Genomic DNA, 18,442 nt, shown 5'->3' on the forward strand with positions numbered 1-18,442 from the left:
GGTAGATTGCTTCATCTTCTTTCCATGGAGTGGCTGGTGGGTTTGAACTACCAATCTAGCAATTCCATTCCTAGGTATATACCCAAGAAAAAGGAAAAATATGGCTACACAAAAACTTGTACTTAAATTGTTATAGTAGTATTTTTCATAATAGCTTAAAAATAGAAACATTCCAAAAGTCCATCGATAAATGTATCGATCAACAAATGTGGTATATTCAAAAAATGGAATATTATTCAGTCACAAAAAGAAATAAAATACTGATACATGCTACAATGTGGATGGATCTGGAAAATATTGTGCTAATTTTAAAAAGCCAGTCACACACACACACAAACACACACACAAAAAAAACCAATCATATACTATGGTCCATTCATGAAAGTCTAAAACAGGGAAATCTAAAGAGACAGAAGTATATTAATGGTTGCTTAAGGAGCTCTGGTGGTGTAGTGCCTAAGGCATTTGACTGCTAACTGGAAGGCTGGCGGTTCAAGCCCACCAGCCACTCCTTGGAAGGAAGGTTGGGAAATCTACTTCTGTAGTGATACCGCCTCAGAAACCAAAGGAGAGGTTGCTATGAGTCATCAATCTGACTCAAAGGTGGTGAGGTTTTTTTTTAAGGTTGTGAGGTAGATGGGGGTGGAGGGTAGGGGGTAATAGTAAAGGATATGAGGTTTCTTTTGGAGGCAAAGAATGTTCTAAAATTGGCTGTGGTGATAGTTGCACATATTTGTGTATAATAAAACAACTCTGATTGTAGTCTTTAAATGGGTTGATTGTATGGTCAATTTCCTGGTTGAATTACATTTCAATCAAAATTTTTTTTTAATTGTGATTTGGGTGAAGATTTACAGAGCAAATTCACTTTCCATACAGCAGTTCACATACACTTTGTCTCATGACATTGACCACAATTGACCACAATGCAACAGCTCCCCTCCCACTTCCTCCCGATAATTACCTCCTCCCTATGTCCATCCCTCCATGCCCTCCTGCCCCCTGAGCTGCCTCCCTGTGCATAAGCAGCCCTTCTTCTCCCATGATTGTTCTCTCCAAGGAGTGTATCTGCCTCAGGTAAATGTTCACCTCATATGCCTGTCTCTTGCTTGGCTGGAAGCCACAGGTGTGGGTTCAATTCCAGACCTGATGGGCAGCTAGGGGCCATAGTCTCAGTGGTTCCACCAGGCTCTATTGGACCAGCAAACCTGGTCCCAACCATCTTTTTTTTTTTTTTTCCTTCAAATGATTTTGAGTTTTGTCCACATTGTTCTCCCTCTCTATCCAGGATCTCCTACATCCCTTCCAAGTGGATGACAGTGGTAGCTGGGCACCATCCAGTTCTTCTGGTCTCATAGTTGTATAGGCTGCAGATTGGATGGTGTACCAGTTGCTAGGCCTGATTGTATCTGTGAATTCCTGGTTTTCTTCATTCCTCTCTGCTCTGGACAAGGAGAGACCCATCGTTGCATCTAGATGGCAGATTGCAAGCTTTTAAGACCCCAGTCGTTACTCGCCAAAGTAGGAGGTGGAACAATGTTTTGTGTAGTATGTTATGCCAGTTGAGCTTGATGTCCCCTGCAACTATGGTCCCAAGCCCACAGGTTCAACTACTCAGTCCCTCTGGGTAGCTGGCTGTGACCAAGCAGTGACTACCACCTTGCCTCTTGTCAGCTCTATTATCAAACTTGTTTTTTAAAAAATCTTTCAAAGCACAGATGAGAAGTTTAGGGGGTAGTGAGTCTAAGTCACTGGTGGTCAAACAATATGGGTAAAGATACTGAGAATGGTGTGAAGTGAAGACTGCAACCAATGCTACTGAATTGTACACATAGGAAATGATGAATGAGGGTATGTTCTGCTGTAGATACAGTCTCCATGCCAGGATCTATCTCCAAGGGAGTCAGTGGGAAAGCAAAAGGGGGTGCCTCCTTGACAGACAAGAATCCTAGAAATTAGAATCATAGACCATCAGAGCTTGAAGGGACCCCTGTGCCATCTAATGATCCATCTTTTGGGGGAAGGAGTCATCCACCAGCTGCGTAAGGATGGTAGGAGGAGGAGCTGGCAGCCATGAGTTAAGGAGCTAATGAAGGTGAATATTTAGCGCTGTTATTGTGTACCTGCAGTCAATTCCGACTCATAGTGACGCTGTAGGACAGAGCAGAACTGCACCTTAGGTTTTCCAAGGCTGTAATCTTCACAGAAGCCGACTAGCCACATCTTTCTTCCCTAGGGAGGCTGGTGGATTCCAACTGCCAACCTTTTGGTTAGCAGCCGAGCTCTTAACCACTGAACCACTAGGGCTCCTTATCTAGTACTGACTTAAACAATAACAACAAAAACAAACCCGTTGCAGTCCAAGCCATTCCAGCTCATAGCGACACTATAGGACTGAATAGAACTGCCCCCATAGGATTTCCAAGGCTGTAAATCGTTACAGAAGCTTAGTGCTGATTTGGAAAAAAAAAAACCTAACCCACTGTCATCTAGTCGATTCCAGACTCATAGCGAACCTCCTAAAATAAAGGCAATTTTCCTTCAGGCCATAATCACCACCTCGGAAGGAAGGTTGGGCAATCCTATTTCCATAGTGATACTGCCTCGGAAACCCAAGGAGGGGTCGCTATGAGTCGGGGCTGACTCGACGGCAAATAACAACAACCACAATGTTGTTATGTGCCGTCGAGTCGAACGAGTGGAGCGGGACCCTGGTCTCCTTGCATTTACCACTAGATGGCGCCAGCTCCCCAGGCAGCGGAGAAAGCAGGGCTCGACCTGCTAGCTTTGGTTCCCGAGCTCTTCTTCTCAGGCCTAGCTGTCTGTGAGCCCAGTTGGGGTGTCCATGCCAAATTGGCATGATATCTGGGCTCCAAGGAACAGCTTGCTTCAACAGAGTCCCTTTGCTCGGTTCCTACGAGATGGTGAGCAATGGACCCTAACTTAAGCATTTACCAGTGTTGCTCCTTCTCCCCACTGCCAACCTGACACACCCTGCATCACCCTTCCACCAGGGCCACGAGTCTGGCTAGGCTGGCACTTGCTCTTTTCATTGGCCCAGACAAGGTGTAGTGGGGAGCACTGGTCCCACTGCTGCTGCCAGTGGCCTTGCCACCCTAAGCAGGCAGGTGCCCGCCCAGCAGCTGGTGGGTCCAGTCCTGCTAGCCTGGCAGGCTACTCATGCTCCATCTGGGAGCTGCTCCTGCTCCTACCCTGGAGTGGACAGCTTGACGCCTGTGCTGGCTCCTTGCCGCCCTTTTTCCTGACCCTGCCAAATGTGCCTCTGCCTCAGCCAGGGTCTACCACAGCGTGCCCAGTGACTCAGTCCCTCTCCATCTTAGGGAGTCTTGTTTATTCATTCAACAAACATTTACTGAGCATTAAGGCTGTGTGTGCCAGGATCTGCCTTAGGGATCTGGCAGACAGGCAGCAGTGAACTGGACAGACGCAATCCTTGGCGTCTTGGAGCAAGCAGCGTGGTGCAGAACAAGATGTTAAACTTCACATTACCAAATAATTGGTTAATTGATCACTTAAGTCTCTAATGCTGCAGTTTCAGTACATTTCTAGAATGTAGAATTTCAGAGGAGAAAAACAAAAATCAAACTCACTGCCCTGGAGTCAATTCTACTCACAGCGATCCCTCCTTGGGTTTCCGAGGTAGTATCTCTACGGAAGTAGATTGCCCCATCTTCCTTCCGAGGAGTGGCTGGTGGGTTTGAACCGCCAGCCTTGTGGTTAGCAGTCAAGTGCCTTAGGCACTAATGAGTATATAAATTATGCTAACAGAACCCACCATCCCTGCCACCTTTTCAAAATATCAGGATTCCAGATTCCCAGTCCAGTGCTCATTCACTTGACTCAGGAGCTCCGATTGCCATGGAGGGGAGGAGGGAAAGGGAGGTTCCCATGAGGGCCTCAAGGGTAAGGTGGACTTCCTCTCATCTTTGAACCACCTACCCTTTAAGTTGATGAATGAACCCCTGGCAAGGGGCTTGCCCAAAGCTGTTCTTTCTCTGTCAGGAGATGGGGGCTCCCAAGCAGGCCCTGTTCACTTCTCCAGCTCCCATCCTGCGAGGGGGAGCGGGCTGCCCAGTGCCCTTCCTGCCCCCACCGCCGCAGGCTCTCTTGGCAGCAGAACAGAGGGCACCCAGAGCGGGTGGCAACTCGCCCCGCCACGGGCTCCCAGCGGCAGGCGATAGGCGCTGGGGGGACGCGGAGATAGACAGACAGATAGCGCTCCCCTGGCCCGGCCCCCGCCCCCACCTTTCCCACGCGGCTGCCGCGAGAAGACGCTCAGCCCTTGCGCGCGCTCTCCTGGCCCCTCGGCCCGCGGACTGCGGCCCTCTGTCTCCGCCCATTGCAGCTCTCCAAGCCCTCTGAATGCCTAGCAGTCAGCCCCGGGGGCGGGCGGGGGGCGCGGTGTCTGACTTTCGAAAAGAGCACAGAATCTCCTGCAAGCTTCTCCGCCTGAGTAGGTCCAAGACGGAGACCCCTCCGCGGGGCTTGGCCAGACGCCCGTCTTGGGGAGGCTGCAGAGCGCCGGGAAGGCCGCCAGGTGACGCGCTGGCACTATGTGTTCCTCAGCCTGGCTAGGTTGGGGAAGGGGACAGGAGGAAAATTAAGGAGGCAGGCCTGTGCGTAACCCTGAGGGCATAAGGGTGTCGGAGTCTAGGAACTGAGATTTGGAGGAGCTCCTCCTCCCCCCAAAAGAAAAGCAGAGAGCAGAATTGGGGGTGGAACGGAGGAAGGGAATAGGAATTGGGAATAGCTAGGATGCCTAGGGCCTGAACTGTGTGTGAGACAGCACTAGGGACTAGGGGTTCCCAGGAAAGGTAAGGAGCTCAATGGAGCATCAGGGATGTCGTCTACTGGGAGTTGGAAAGGTGTAAAAGGTTGATATACATCTTCCTCAGTACAGCTACACAGTCACACACACAGCGTTTGCATGGCCTCACACTCACTCACACTCACACACACAGCTACACATTCTCATAACACACTCCTGCACACATATGCATCTCGGTATACTGAGTCCTCACATCACTTACTGTAAGTGCACCCGCTCCATGCAATTGATTCCCTAAAAATGCCCATACTCATTTGATGCAGCCCTCAAACCTACTGCAGCACACAGAGAGCCAGCCTCTGACCCCTTAGCCTCATGGGGACCCCACTGCCCTGCTCACCCCACAAGTCTAGGCAAGCTCTGCAGCTGATACTTCATTTCAGAGATAGCCCTGGCATCACCAGAGACAGTGGGCCCCTAAATCCTCACACCGGGCCAGATTTTCCCAGGGCCAAATCCTGACCGGCGTGGGCCCTCACACTTAGGCCTTGTGATCCCCTTCCTCCATAAAATAGAGTTTTGTGACTGTACTGGCATAAGGACAGTAGTATATTAATACTATATATCCAAACATTTTCTTTGGTCTGTAAGTTCTTTTTTTATTCTTCTGATCTTAAAAGAAATGACAACTTTTCATGGGTTTCTAAAAGCTTTGCTGCCTCGTTACTGTGTCTACTGTGCCTAATGGATAAGTGGGCCGTGGGTCCTCCCCACTTTGGACATGGTTGTCATTTGCACAACACGTACATGCCACCTTGGACCACCTCCCTCCACAAACACCCAATGGGCAAATTCCCTTCCTTCCCCATCGCACCTGAGCCCACCCCCAGGCCCCAGCCAGGGAGCCAGACTGATAGACCCTGGGGGCACTACAGAGCCACCCTTCCCCCAACTCCCTCCTTCCGAGACACTCGGGGTTATCTGGGCTGGGGGAGAGCGACGGGAGGAGGCGCTGCAGCGAGGTGTGTATGTGTTTTGGGTAACAACAAAGAATGGGGCAGAGAGAGAGCCCAGAGCGCAGGAGCTTGTTTTGCCTCGAAGGCAAGACTTGCAGCCAATCAGCGCGCTGGAGCCTCCCTCTCCGACTCCAGTATTGAGTCTATAACCGGCTGGCCGGGCGGAGCTGGCAGCATTTGACTGTGGCTTCGGACGCAAGCAGAGGCGCGCAGTGACCGCCTGACGGCCAGCGATGGTCTGAGAGCCCCTCGGCCTTCCCGTCCCCCGAGACCCGCCGGACCCTCCCCTCGCCCTCCAGACACAAACCCGTCTCTACTCTTCGCCTCCCCTGCGCCCTCGCCGGCTCCGCGGAAGCCAGCCCCGGAGAGGCGCGGCGGCCGCCAGGATGAGTGGCTCCTTCGACCGCAAGCTCAGTAGCATCCTCACCGACCTCTCCAGTTCGCTTAGCTGCCATGCGGGCTCCAAGGACTCGCCCACTCTGCCGGAGTCCTCTGTCACCGACCTGGGCTACTACAGCGCACCCCAGCACGACTACTACTCCGGCCAGTCCTATGGCCAGACCGTGAACCCCTACACCTACCACCACCAGTTCAATCTCAACGGGCTTGCAGGCACTGGCGCTTACTCGCCCAAGTCGGAATATACCTACGGAGCCTCCTACCGGCAATACGGAGCGTACAGAGAGCAGCCGCTGCCGGCCCAGGACCCAGGTGAGGATCGCGGGGGCGCAGGGAGGGTGGGAAACACTGGAAGATTCCCCAGCAGAGGAAGATGAAACTGCAGCCGAAATCTAGTCTGGATGAGACCACGGGTCACTTTCCAGTCCCACTCCACAGGCGCTGGGCATTGGGGACGCAGTGCGCGAGGGGCCCCGGGGTCTCTGGTGACCAAGGCAAGAGAGGAGGGCTGGAGATCAACAGGCAATCTCCTCATCGAGGGGATTTCGGGGGCTCTTCAGCAGGGGGCCTCCTCCGGGTTGTAGCGAGCTTGGACGTAGGCAGGGGGACTGGAGGCTCTGTGGACTCCCTTTCAGACGGAGAGTGGTGAGGGGATGTGGGGAGGGTTGATGGGTTAAAGAAAAACAGTGGGAGGCAACGACTGAGAAGTGAAGCGACTGAAAAAGAGAAATGTGGAGAGATGGAAAAGAAAGGATGAAAGAACCGAGGAAAAGAAGGACAAGAAAGGAAGAAGGAGGTTGGAGAGAGTCTGTCTACTATCCTCGCAACTTTTTTGTAGATGTAAAGCTGTTCTAAAATAAAAAGTAAAAGGAAGGAAGGGGAAGGTGGAGAGCCACGACTGTCGGCACGGTGTGGAGTGAGAAGGGCCAGCCAACAGCGGCTGGACAGGAGCTGCGCGCCGGCAGGCGTCGTGGCCGAAGCGGCGGCCGCCCGCGCCCAGCCAGTTGCTGCCGCCGGAGACCGCGCTCGCGGGGCCCGGGCGCGGAGCTGGGAGCGCCGCGTCGTGGGCGGCCGCCGGCTACGGCTGGCTCGGTTGCCGCGGCTCCTCCCCAGGCGCTGGTGGGCGATCCCGCGACCGAGAAGTCTCGGGGCGGGGCGGGGATTGGTGGGTGGGGCGCCCCGCGGGGCCTGGTGGGCGCGGGGGTCTCAGGCCGAGGCTGATCCACCCCTGCCCGGTGCGTTGCCTGCAGTGTCGGTGAAGGAGGAGCCGGAAGCCGAGGTGCGCATGGTGAACGGCAAGCCCAAGAAGGTCCGAAAGCCGCGCACCATCTACTCCAGCTACCAGCTGGCTGCCCTGCAGCGCCGCTTCCAGAAGGCCCAGTACCTGGCGCTGCCTGAGCGCGCCGAACTGGCTGCGCAGCTGGGCCTCACGCAGACGCAGGTGGGTGCTCGGCGGTTCGCCGGGGCCGGGTGGGCGCGCGCGGGACCCCACAGTTCCCCCAGCACCGCCGAATCCGGTTGGCCCCCTCTGGAAGGGGAGAGGGACTCAAGTCTGAACTTCTGTCAGAAGTTTTTGTTAGCGCGTGTACAGGTGGGATGAACCTGTGTAACTGTGCATGTCTGTCACAAAAAGAAGTAGCCTCCTCCTTTCACCCCCAGAATCCCCAGCTCCCACAGCCCCCCAACAGCGCTGGGTCACTTAATAGGACTCCGTATAGTGTTTCTCCCGGGCTAGGTATATGTATGTTTGTGCAAGCCCTGTGGGGCTGTGTACATGTGGGGATGCTCACAAAAGAAGTGTAACCCTTCAGGGCTCAGTGTGTGCGTGCTTGTGTTTATGAATGGAGGGTTTATACAAGTGGCAGTGTAGACACAAAAATGTGTGCTTGTGTCACAGTACCACATTCCAGGCCAGCACCCCAATGCTCCCTCCCTCCCTCTGCTCAGAGCCAAGAGGAGAGGTTCCTGGCCAAAAGGGGATGGAAACTTAAAGGTGGGAGCTCCCCTCCATCCTCAGTCAGTCTCCAAAGCCCCTGGCAGCCTGACACTGCTTAGGGGAGGAGTGGCGGATGCCTGGCTCCCTACAGGTGTTGACAGGCAGGCCTAGGTTGTGGCTGCGTGGGGTTCGGTCTGCTGGGGAATCTGGGTCACCCAGTAAGGAGCTGATTCATTGTTTGTACCAGTCATGGGGTGGGGAGCCGCAGGGGGATGGGGAGATACCCCAGGGGAAATCTGAGGAGGCATGGCTCACCTGCTTCTGGGTCCCCAAGTCACCCCCATTAGCTAACCCACAAAGGGGGGCTTCTCCATGCCCAAGAGCGTGACCAGGGGTGCTTATGTTGTTGTGTGTGTTTATTTGGGTGTATCTGCCTATGTGCATCTTTACAGTCCAGTGTCTGTGTGTGAAGTTGTACTGCATATGGAGGTGTGTATGTGGGTGTGTGTTTGTCTTTGTGTATCTGCACAGCTCTGCTTATGAGTATCCAATGTGAACAGAATGCCACAAACTGCCTACTCCATCCTGGGCTGCCCTTTATTGAGCATTTACTAAGTGCCAGACTAGTTTAAGTTCTTTCTATGTATTGATTTATTTGAGCTTCATAATGACCCTCTGAGATAGGTAGTAGAAAGCTGAAGGTAAGTAATTGGCCCATGGTCACACACTTGCTAAGTGCCAGAGCAGTATCTCGATGGTCAAATGTTCCTAGTCACAGTTCTATCCCAAGTCAGAAAAAGATGCTGGCCTAGGCGTCAGGACACCTGGGCTCACCCGTCGGTTGATGTGCAGCCTTGGACACTGGTCTTGCTCTCTAGGCTGAGTTCTCTGCAGGCTTTTCCCTCAGTGTTCTCAGAGTGTGTGCACTTGTATTTATGGATAGAGGGTTTATACAAGTGGCAGAGACTAACCAGCTGCCCCATTCCTCTCCGGCCCAGGTGAAAATCTGGTTCCAGAACCGCCGATCCAAGTTCAAGAAGCTCTACAAGAATGGGGAGGTGCCCCTGGAGCATAGCCCCAACAACAGTGATTCCATGGCCTGCAACTCACCACCATCACCTGCTCTCTGGGACACCTCTTCCCATTCCACTCCAGCCCCTGCTCGAAGCCAGCTGCCCCCACCGCTCCCATACAGCACCTCCCCCAGCTACCTGGATGACCCTACCAACTCCTGGTACCATGCGCAGAACCTGAGTGGACCCCACTTACAGCAGCAGCCGCCTCAGCCGGCCACCCTGCATCACGCCTCCCCCGGGCCCCCGCCCAACCCTGGGGCTGTGTACTGAGCACTCTACCTGGCCTGAACTCCCCACGAAGGACCCCCGGGACCAGGCAGGAGGCGCCTCCGTCCTAACTGACACTCAGGAATCATCTAGGGGCACAAGGGAAAGGGTACCTCCTTTCTCCGTCCTTTGCTCCTTTCTCCAGGGACCCAAGAGCTTTCAGATGAAATTTGTATGGACCACGGATGTCCCCTGAACCTCCCATCCCCTGCCCAGGTGCTGGAGTGTCCCTCCAGATGTTGGGCATTCCATCCCAGCTGGGACAGCTGTACCCCTTCCTCTCCAGGAGCCTGGATCAGCTTTAAATGATGGCTCGTCACTCGTCAGTTTCTGAAACTTAGTACCTGTGCCCCGGACTGGAGACCTGGGGGATGGGGGACACTGTGGAGAGTTTGCAGGTCATGCAGGGGCTGGGGCACCGGGTACTGTGGAATCCTGGGACCTGCCATTCCTGGCTTCTCCTAAGCCGCCTGTGACATTCCCCTTCCCGAGCAACCCCTTGGCCAAAAAGACATCAGACATCTTGACTGGGACTTGGGGAGGGACCTGAACCAGCCCCTGCCCTGCACTTCTTGCCCTCATTTAAGGATTGAGGGTTAAACCAAAGAAAACCCCCCACGTGAGGGAAACGTTTAATATTTGTGGCTTTAGAGGGAAGCTTGCAAGGAGGCTTCTCTCCTCTGTTCTGGGGGAGAAGGAGGTGAGAGTCTCCGATGTCTTGCCTAAGGACCTATTTCTTCTTCTATGTACAGGACTTTGCACAACTTTGGTTTTAAAAAGCTGTTGAAAAATAGGAAAACAAAGGGCATTGTTAAAGATAGGACCAAATCCCTCTTAGGCAGTCACCTCTGCTCAGCGCCCCCACCCCACCTCTTCCTCTTCTCCAATAAGATGGCAATTTGGGCACCAAACCCCAAATCTCTTGGGAGACCTGCCAGGTGAGACAAACCCCCCAACACCCCCTTTCAAGTGGCCTTGGAAGCAGATTGCTCCCCACCGAGGTGGAGAACTTGGGGTGAGGTATGGGGGAGAGAGGGGGGGGTTATAACTTGGTGCCTTCATGGGGGTGGGGGCGGCTGTCTGCTGGGACTGCCCCTCCTTCGCCTAGGCATCCCCTTAAAGCTAACCCTCTTCCACCCCGATGTGGTGAAACAGGGAAGCAAAGGCGAGATGGACAACTTGAGCTATATAGTATGTTTTGTTTTGTTTTTTTTTAAAACAACAGAGAGAAGTAGCCCCCTCCCTACTGTGGTTTCCTATTTATGTGACCCTTTCCTCCTGGAAGGAGCTGCATTGCAAATTAGAGAAAGAGGGCTGTGGGCTCCGGTTGGATTTGGGGTTGGTGGGAAGCGCAGGAGCAAGGGAGGGGCGGTGGGGCTTGAAGAGTCCCACTCCAGGGAGACGGGACATAACCAACTCCCACCCTCTCCCAGCCTTCCCATTTCTGCTTTCTTACTGGAGCCGTCTTTATATATAATGTTAATAAAAAAGAAGAGACCAACCGCTGAGCCCTTTGAATTGGAGACTGGTGGCAGCATCTAGGGTGGGGGGGACGGCACAGGCCTGGGAGTTGGGGAGGGTGTTGGGTGAGGGAGCTCTGAGCCTCCAGGGGAAGACAGGTCCCTGACTACCCACTGCTGAGGCTCTGGGCTTCCGGGTTGGGCCGGGCCTGACCCCGGTTGGCAGGTGGTCCTGACCCTCGTGGCTGCCCCCAACCTGAGCAGATCTGGGTGGGCTCGAGGATCCTGGCCATGCGTGGCCTCCCTGACTCCACTCTGCTTGGCGGCTTGGCGTTCCCTGCCAGCCAGCTGCCCTCCGCCACCACCGCTGCTGGGTCACCTCAGGGCTGCGCTTTGATCTTGAGCTCACACGCAGACATGCTTGCACACGCGTGTAAACCCCCTGTCTCCACGCCCAGGCACTCCCTGGCCCCTCACCCTCCTGTCTGTCCCTTTCAGCTTGGGGTGAGGGTGGGGCTTAGGCAGGGGGAACACCACTGCTCCGGTAGCTGGCAGGGACCTATTGGGAGATAGGCTGGGAATAGAGCCAAACAGATGAGGTGGGTTTGGGTTTTGTGTCTTGGGGAGGGCTCAGACCCTGACTCAGAGCCCTCTTGGTGCTGCCACTGACTGCTTGGGCCAGCCTGGCTGCCTCTTCCTCACCAACCCGCCCCACCCCCTGCTGCCCAATGGCAAGGTTTGGGGGATGAAGAGCTGCAGGTGGAATGAATGGAGGTGTGTATGAATGACACATTCAAGCACAGATAAGAGACAGTGAATGGAGTCTCTCTTTCATATACACACACACACCAAGACACACAATGACATCTCTCTATTGACACACATACATGAACTCCCACTTTGAGGAAATGTGTGATCATCATGCAGACACATACATAGATACACACATACCTGAGACATACATCAGCATCATACAAAGCACAAGACATTAATACTTCAGGAGGCATAGGCCCCCAATAGACAGGTGCACAAATGCCTGTCAGTCAGGTCACCCCAGCATCACACAGAAGCACACACATATGCTCTCTCTCTGTCTCACACACACATACACACACTGAGGCAAAGGCAGCTAGCTCCTTGTTATGGAAAAAGTCTTACATGCAGCATCGGCAACACCACCCAGCAGCTGAGGTGAGACAGCTCAGCCTGGAACCTCCCCGTCAGGCCCTCAGTTTCCTCATCTGTCAAATGGGGATAACAATCCCCACCCTGTTGAACTCTTGGGCTGTTGTGTTGCAGAAAGACGAGTAAGGAGGAGGTAGCAGGGGCGAATCTCAAGCTCACATAAGGGACTTGTTAGACAGTCACAGCCAGACGGGTGTGGGGTTCTCCGGGCAGGGATCCAGAGCTGTGGGGACCCCCCAGCCCCTACTCCACGCCTTTCCTTCTCAGAAGGCAGGCCTTCCCCTCCCCCGACGCCCAAGGGAGGCGGAAGGGAGGAGGGCCTTCAGCCCACGGACGCCAGCCAGGCTGGCAAGGGTTAAGGTGGCAGCTGCCAGGCGGGGCCGAGCTGAGCAGTTTGGTTTGAGGGCTGCGTGCAGGCAGGAGCAGCGAGGCGGCAGCCGGGCAGACTTGCTGGAGACACTGCATTTTATTAGGGCTGGGCTGCCAGCAAAGGGAGGGAGAAGGGGGAAAAAAAGGGCAGAAAGAGAGAGGAAGGAAGGAGGGAGGCTGGGCGGGCAGGCGGCTACGGGATGAAAGGATGTTGTAAGCTTTCTAATTCCTCCCTGCTCATCCCTGCTCCGTCAGGCTGGATTAACTGCCTGGGTGACCTCCCGAGGGGGTCAGCCCCACCCTTGACCTCCCCTTCCTTCTCACCTCACCCCCAAGCCAGGTAGGCTGTCTTTTAAGGCCTGCCTCTGGGGGGGGGGCATGGGGCAAGGACTTGGATGGGGAACCTTGCCTTGTGCCATGGTGGGGCTGCTGAACCCACCTTCTGCCAGGTGTTTCTTGACTATACCCATTGCTTTATTACAACCTTTGGGGAAGAAGGAGGGGGATGCCCAGGGAACCCCAGTCTGCCCTGAGGGTCACTGTTCCCCAAATTGTAATGACAGCTGGTGTTTGCTAAGCTCCAACTCTGCGGGGCACTTAGCATGTGATCCTCACAACAGGCTGGGAAGAATTGAGGCACAGAAAGGTTAGGTCTCTGTCACGTTCAAGTGCAGTGCTGGGATTGGAACTCAGGTTTGTCTGGAGTATAAATGCTCTTAAACACTGTACTTTTCTGCACCTCAGTTTACTAAAAGGCCCCAGGGCAGAGTGTCAGAGAGCAGAAGCCACCCCAACTCTGCCCTTCCCAGCTTTCTGCTCTCCTCCCGGCAGGGGGCATGGGAGGCTGGACTTCTTTCCCAGAGCTGGTCCTAGGAAAGGCTTAACATTGTGGTCAGGAATGTGCATGCTGGAGGCAGCTGACCTGGATTTGAAGCCTACCTCCATCACTTTGCTGGCTGTGTGACCTTGGGCAAGTCACTTAGCTTCTCTAATCCTCAGTTTCTTCCTCTGTAATGTATGAGTAATGCTACCTACCTGGCAAGGTTGTTGAGAGGATTAAATGGGATCCTGTGAGTAAAATGCTCAGCAAGGTACCCAGTGCATGGTGTGTGCTGCTCAAGTAAAGGAAGTTGCTGTTGTCAAGGGTAACAGGGATGATGGGGCTTCCTCCCCACCTTGCCTCCCACCCCTTCCAACCCCACTCTACCTCAGACCCAGGCCTCAAGCTGTACTTGCCATATTGGTTGATCCACCCATCTCCAACTATGTTCAGAAGAGGAATAATTCAACCAATATTTATCGAGCAGTTGCTTTGTACCAGGCACTGTTCTGGGTGCTGGTCCAACAGAGGACCTAAGCCTGGGGAGGGAGGCCCAGCTTCTATCCTGGGAGCTCCAAGGCCAACAGCAGGGCCCACCCTAGAGAGGGCCAGAGCTGGACAAACCAGAAGCACAGTCAGGGGAGGACTGTGCAGGCTGCCGGAGAGAGAGCACAGGCAGTTGGGGTGGTGTGTGGGAAGGAAACCTGGGAAGGCTTCATGGGAGAGGTGGCATTTGAATTATGCCTTTAAAAAAGGGTGGGAACATGACAGACAGAGGTGAACTTCTGGAGAACATGCTCCTGACTTCCCTGCGGACCCTACCTGTGGAGTAATCCACCCCCACCTGAGACTGCATGGGGTGGGAGAGCCTAAAAGTAATAGCCACATGGATCATGTTAGGGCTAATGCTGAAGGGAGAAGTGGGTCTGAATGTTGGGCTCAGAAAAGGGTCAGGGTTTGGCAGTTCTCAGTCTTGTAGGCATGCTAGGAGCTCCCTGACACCTTGACCTTGAGAAAACAAAGCTCTCCCTTCTTGTGGGAGGAGATAGCCCCTGCCCCCTTCTCTTGGAATGGGTGAGAAGGATGGTCCCTAACCCTGTCCTTGAGGTCCCCTCTTTGGCAAGCGTCCCAGGCACTAGGGAGGTACCCCACCCCAATTCAGTCTCCATAGTCCATTTCCCTTGTCAGCACACCATCACTACCACCTACTCCCTAAGCCTTTAGAGCCACTTCCCAGAGATGCTCATAGGAAGGAAGTTCACAACAGCTGGGGTCAGGATCGGAGATACTCAGCCTCCCACCCCCCAGCTCCAAGCCCCTAGGTGAGGGCTCTGGCTCGTGAAGTCAGGTTGAGTTGCATCAACCAAGCCCGGAGGGGATCGGAGGGGTTGAGAAGGGGGAATGGGGGGGGGCAGGGGGAGCCTTCAGCCAGCACCATGGCCTCTGTTTTTCCAGCTTTAATTGCAGCATTAATCACCTTAATAAGGTGTTTACCAACTACCCAGCAGCCTGAGACTGGAGACTTAGAAGCCAAAAAGTGCTTGGAGATGAGTTTCCTCGGCCTCAGGGAAAGGGACCAGAAGAATGGGGTTGATGGGGTCTCTGGTGGGGCTTGGGGCAAAGGGAGCAGTGGGGAGCTTTTGGGAGAGAGCTGAGGCCAGGAAATCTAGTGAAGGCCAGCCTCAAGTTTCATTTGTGCCCCACATACATAACCCAGGGGAGCAGCATCACCTTCCCTCTCCCCGACCCCAAGCCTTGAGGTAACTTCCTCAGAGAAACCTTCTCTGACCTCCAGCCTGGGTCCTCAGCCCCTGTCCTGCTCTTTTGTCACTCAACCATGTTTGTCACTACTAATTCAGTGACTCTTACCAGGCCTTTGGCTCCCCTTCTTTCCTGCATCATCCTTGTTCATGGCAAGGACTGGGCGAGGACCACACAGAGTACTTTTGTCCACCCCAGGGAGGGTGGCTGGACCAGAAGCCAGGGGCCTGGAGCTAACTTTCATAGTCAGGTCCCTGCAGACAGAGGTAGGGAAGATCTGAACTGAGAGCATTAGGAATGAGGGCAAGAACTTGGACACATTCACCTGGATACCCTCCTTCTCGTGCCTAACACAGGCTGGAGTAGCAGAATGTTCAGCATACATTAAGTATAAACCAAAAAACAAATTCACTGCCATTGAGTCAATTCTGACTCATAGCAACCTGCCTTGGGTTTCTGAGGTGGTAAATCTTTACCGAAGTAAAGTAGATTGCCCAGTCTTCCTTCTGCAGAGTGGCTGGTGGGTTTGAACTACCAACCTTCTGGTTAGCAGTCAAATACCTTAGGCACTAGGCCACCAGAGCTCCTAATGAATAAATAAAGTGAGTGAGAGCTCTTGGGACCCCTTGCACAATCAGCATCAGCTCCTACTCTTTTTAGATGAGGGGCTGGGAGGCTGAGGGGAAAATGATAAGTGCCCCCCTTCTAGGCTGTTTGGGGTTAAATAAGATGAGACAGAACCTACACTCAATTGCTGGTCTTGGACAACTGCAGGAGTTAACAGTGATTGTACCTTCACTCTGTATCATTGCCTTTAATCATCAGAAAACACAGCCCAGAGAAACCATGTGACTTGTCCAAGGTCACACAGTGAATGAAGGGCAGTGTGTAATGAGGGCCTGGGCTTCCTGAAGGTAGGAGAGACTATAGGAACTGGCCCAATGAGCCCAGAAGAGCCCTTGGAAGAAGCTCAGAACCCCTAGAAGAACTAGAGAGAGGTCTGGAGTCTGGTGATAGCTCTCTGCCAAAAGTGGGGAGTCTGACACAAGGAGGGGTTCAGGGTCTCTGAGCAGTCAGGAAGGAGGCAAACCCAGAGGGGACACAGGAGGGGTGGGGCCTCAAGGCCCAAATTCCTGGGTTGTCTCCTGGGGCAAATCAGAGCAGGATTGGAAGTGTCTGCTGAGTAAGCAGGAACAGAGGAGACTCCACACCCTGGAGGGTTAGCTGGGGCAGGGGAGGGGTCGTCCCCCCATTCTGGGTAATTCACCTCGCACCTGGCTAATGGCAGTAGAGTGCCCTTCCCTGCACACTGAGGGCGCCTGGCAACATCACGCAATGTGTGTGGCACTGTCCCCCACCCACCCCCAGGGCCAGTCATGCCTGCCCTGAGCTCAGGAATCACCTGTGTGTGTGTGTCTGTGTGTGTGTGTGTGATATGCTCTTGGCTGGGGAAGGGTAAGGAGTTGCCAAGGGGGACAGGAGGTCAGAGGGAACAGAAGACAGGCGGCAGGGAAGGAAGGAAAGTAGGAGAAAATTGCACCCAAGCACAGATTCAGGTCCTCCCAAGATTTGGTCAGGGAAGGTGCTAACTGAGCTCCTACTGTGCACCAGGGACAGGCCCTATGCCGGGAGCTTTCACATGCAGTCTCATTTAGTCCTCACAACTGCCTGGCAAGGTCAGTGTCATTATTATTCCATTTCATAGATGGAATAGAGATAACTGAGTCTTTAGAGAGTTTCAATAGCTCCTCCCAAAGTTCTCCAGTGAATTTGAAGCCAGACAGTCCTTCTGAATCCCTGGTCTGTGGGCCTCCCATCATCCCAAAGCCTCCAAAACTGGAATGGAGAAGAGAGGTGAGGCCCTTCTTTCTAGGTCTGCCCTGTGCCCCCAAGGACACCAGGATTATCAGTCCATGAATTAAGACACATATGTCCAGACACCCAGGCACATATATGCATACATCTGAGGTCAAACTCTGGCTTCAATATTTACTAACTGTGTAACTTCAGGTAAGTCACTTGCCCTCTCTGTGCCTCACTTTGCTTCATCTATGGAATGGAGCTTATCATACCTATCTTTCAGGGTTGCTGAGGAAATTAAATGAGATAACACATATAAAAGACTTAGCACAAAGCTTGGCACAATGATAGGACCTCAACAAATTGTATTGTCAGTTTTACAGGGAAAAAAAAAAGAAAGAAAGAGTCTGTGGGCAGTTAGGACACTCCTCAGCTGGCCTGGAGAGTTCTAGATACCCTCAAAGGGCCAAAAGTTGACCCCTTCTCCTCTATAGTCTCATATGCAATTCTTCCTTCATTCCAAGCTAAGTCTGCCATGCTGTAGATGTAATGGAAGGATGGCCATATAGGACAGAGCTCTGTGCTGGGCCTTTGCACCAGCAGAAGGGAAGATGACAGAGGTCAATAGCATTTAGTTACTGATCAACTAAAAAGCTCCTCTCCACTTACAGTATTTTATTATTTTTGTCTCCATTGTAAAAGAAATATTTTTCTTTATTTATGGCTGGAGAATAGCCACTGATGTTTTATATTTATCTTATATCCAGCCACCAGGCTAAAATTCTCTTAATTCTGGGTTTTTTTTTCCCCTAGAGGGAGAATCCCTGATGAAGGATATCATGCTTGGTAAATAGAAGGTCTGTGAAAAAGGGGAAGACCTTCAATGACATGGATTGACACAGTGGCTGTGATGATGGGCTCAAGCATGGCAAGGATTGTGAGGATGATGCAGGACTGAGCAGTGTTTCGTTCTGTTTTACACAGAGTCTCTATGAGTCAGAACCAACCCGATGGCACCTAACAGCAACAACAACAGGAGTCTCTTGAGTTTCCTACCAAAACCACATGGAAACAATTAGTCCAAGGGACTAGTGGATCATGTGAACCTCAGCCATGAGACCATGAGACCAGAAGAACTAGATGGTGCCCAGCTACCACTGTCAACCACTCAGAAAGGGATCGGTGCAGAAGATCCTTGATAAAGTGGGAGAACAATGTGAAACTAAATTCAAAATCATGAAAAAGAACAGGTTTACTGGTCTGATAGAGCCTGGTGAGACCCCCAAGATTATGGTCCATAGTTACCCTTCAGATCTGGAATTGAACTCACTCCTGTGGCTTCCAGCCAAACAAACAACAGGCATAGAGGGTGAACATTTACATCAGGTAGAAACACACTCATTAGAATGATAAATCATGGGAGAACAGAAGGGCACAGGGAGATAGCTCAGAGGGCAGGAATGCATAGGAAAAAAGGACACAGGGAAGAGGTAATACAGGGAAGAAGTAAAAAAAGAGCTGTTACATTGTGGGGAATTGCAGTCAATGTCATGAAAAAAAAAAA

The 18,442-nt window shown here is 52.9% G+C and overlaps 1 protein-coding gene across 1 annotated transcript; it reads left to right on the forward strand.

Moving 5' to 3' along the window:
- Positions 1–6,191: 6,191 nt before the first annotated feature.
- DLX3 (distal-less homeobox 3) lies at positions 6,192–9,486 on the forward strand. The gene is made up of 3 exons (XM_007941926.2): positions 6,192–6,516; positions 7,455–7,645; positions 9,139–9,486. Exons 1-3 carry the CDS (start codon positions 6,192–6,194, stop codon positions 9,484–9,486), a joined length of 864 nt encoding a protein of 287 aa, XP_007940117.1.
- The last annotated feature ends 8,956 nt before the right edge of the window (positions 9,487–18,442 follow it).

This window comes from Orycteropus afer, unplaced genomic scaffold (assembly GCF_000298275.1).
Source record: "Orycteropus afer afer isolate SDZICR_OR568_19922 unplaced genomic scaffold, OryAfe1.0 scaffold00085, whole genome shotgun sequence".
Classification (NCBI taxonomy): domain Eukaryota; kingdom Metazoa; phylum Chordata; class Mammalia; order Tubulidentata; family Orycteropodidae; genus Orycteropus; species Orycteropus afer.

Excerpts from the sequence above, each read along its gene's own strand:
- DLX3 (XM_007941926.2), top strand. The coding sequence starts at position 6,192 with ATGAGTGGCTCCTTCGACCGCAAGCTCAGTAGCATCCTCACCGACCTC. Across the intron at positions 6,517-7,454 it reads GCTGCCGGCCCAGGACCCAG|TGTCGGTGAAGGAGGAGCCG; the intron begins GTGAGGATCGCG and ends CGTTGCCTGCAG. Across the intron at positions 7,646-9,138 it reads TGGGCCTCACGCAGACGCAG|GTGAAAATCTGGTTCCAGAA; the intron begins GTGGGTGCTCGG and ends TCTCCGGCCCAG.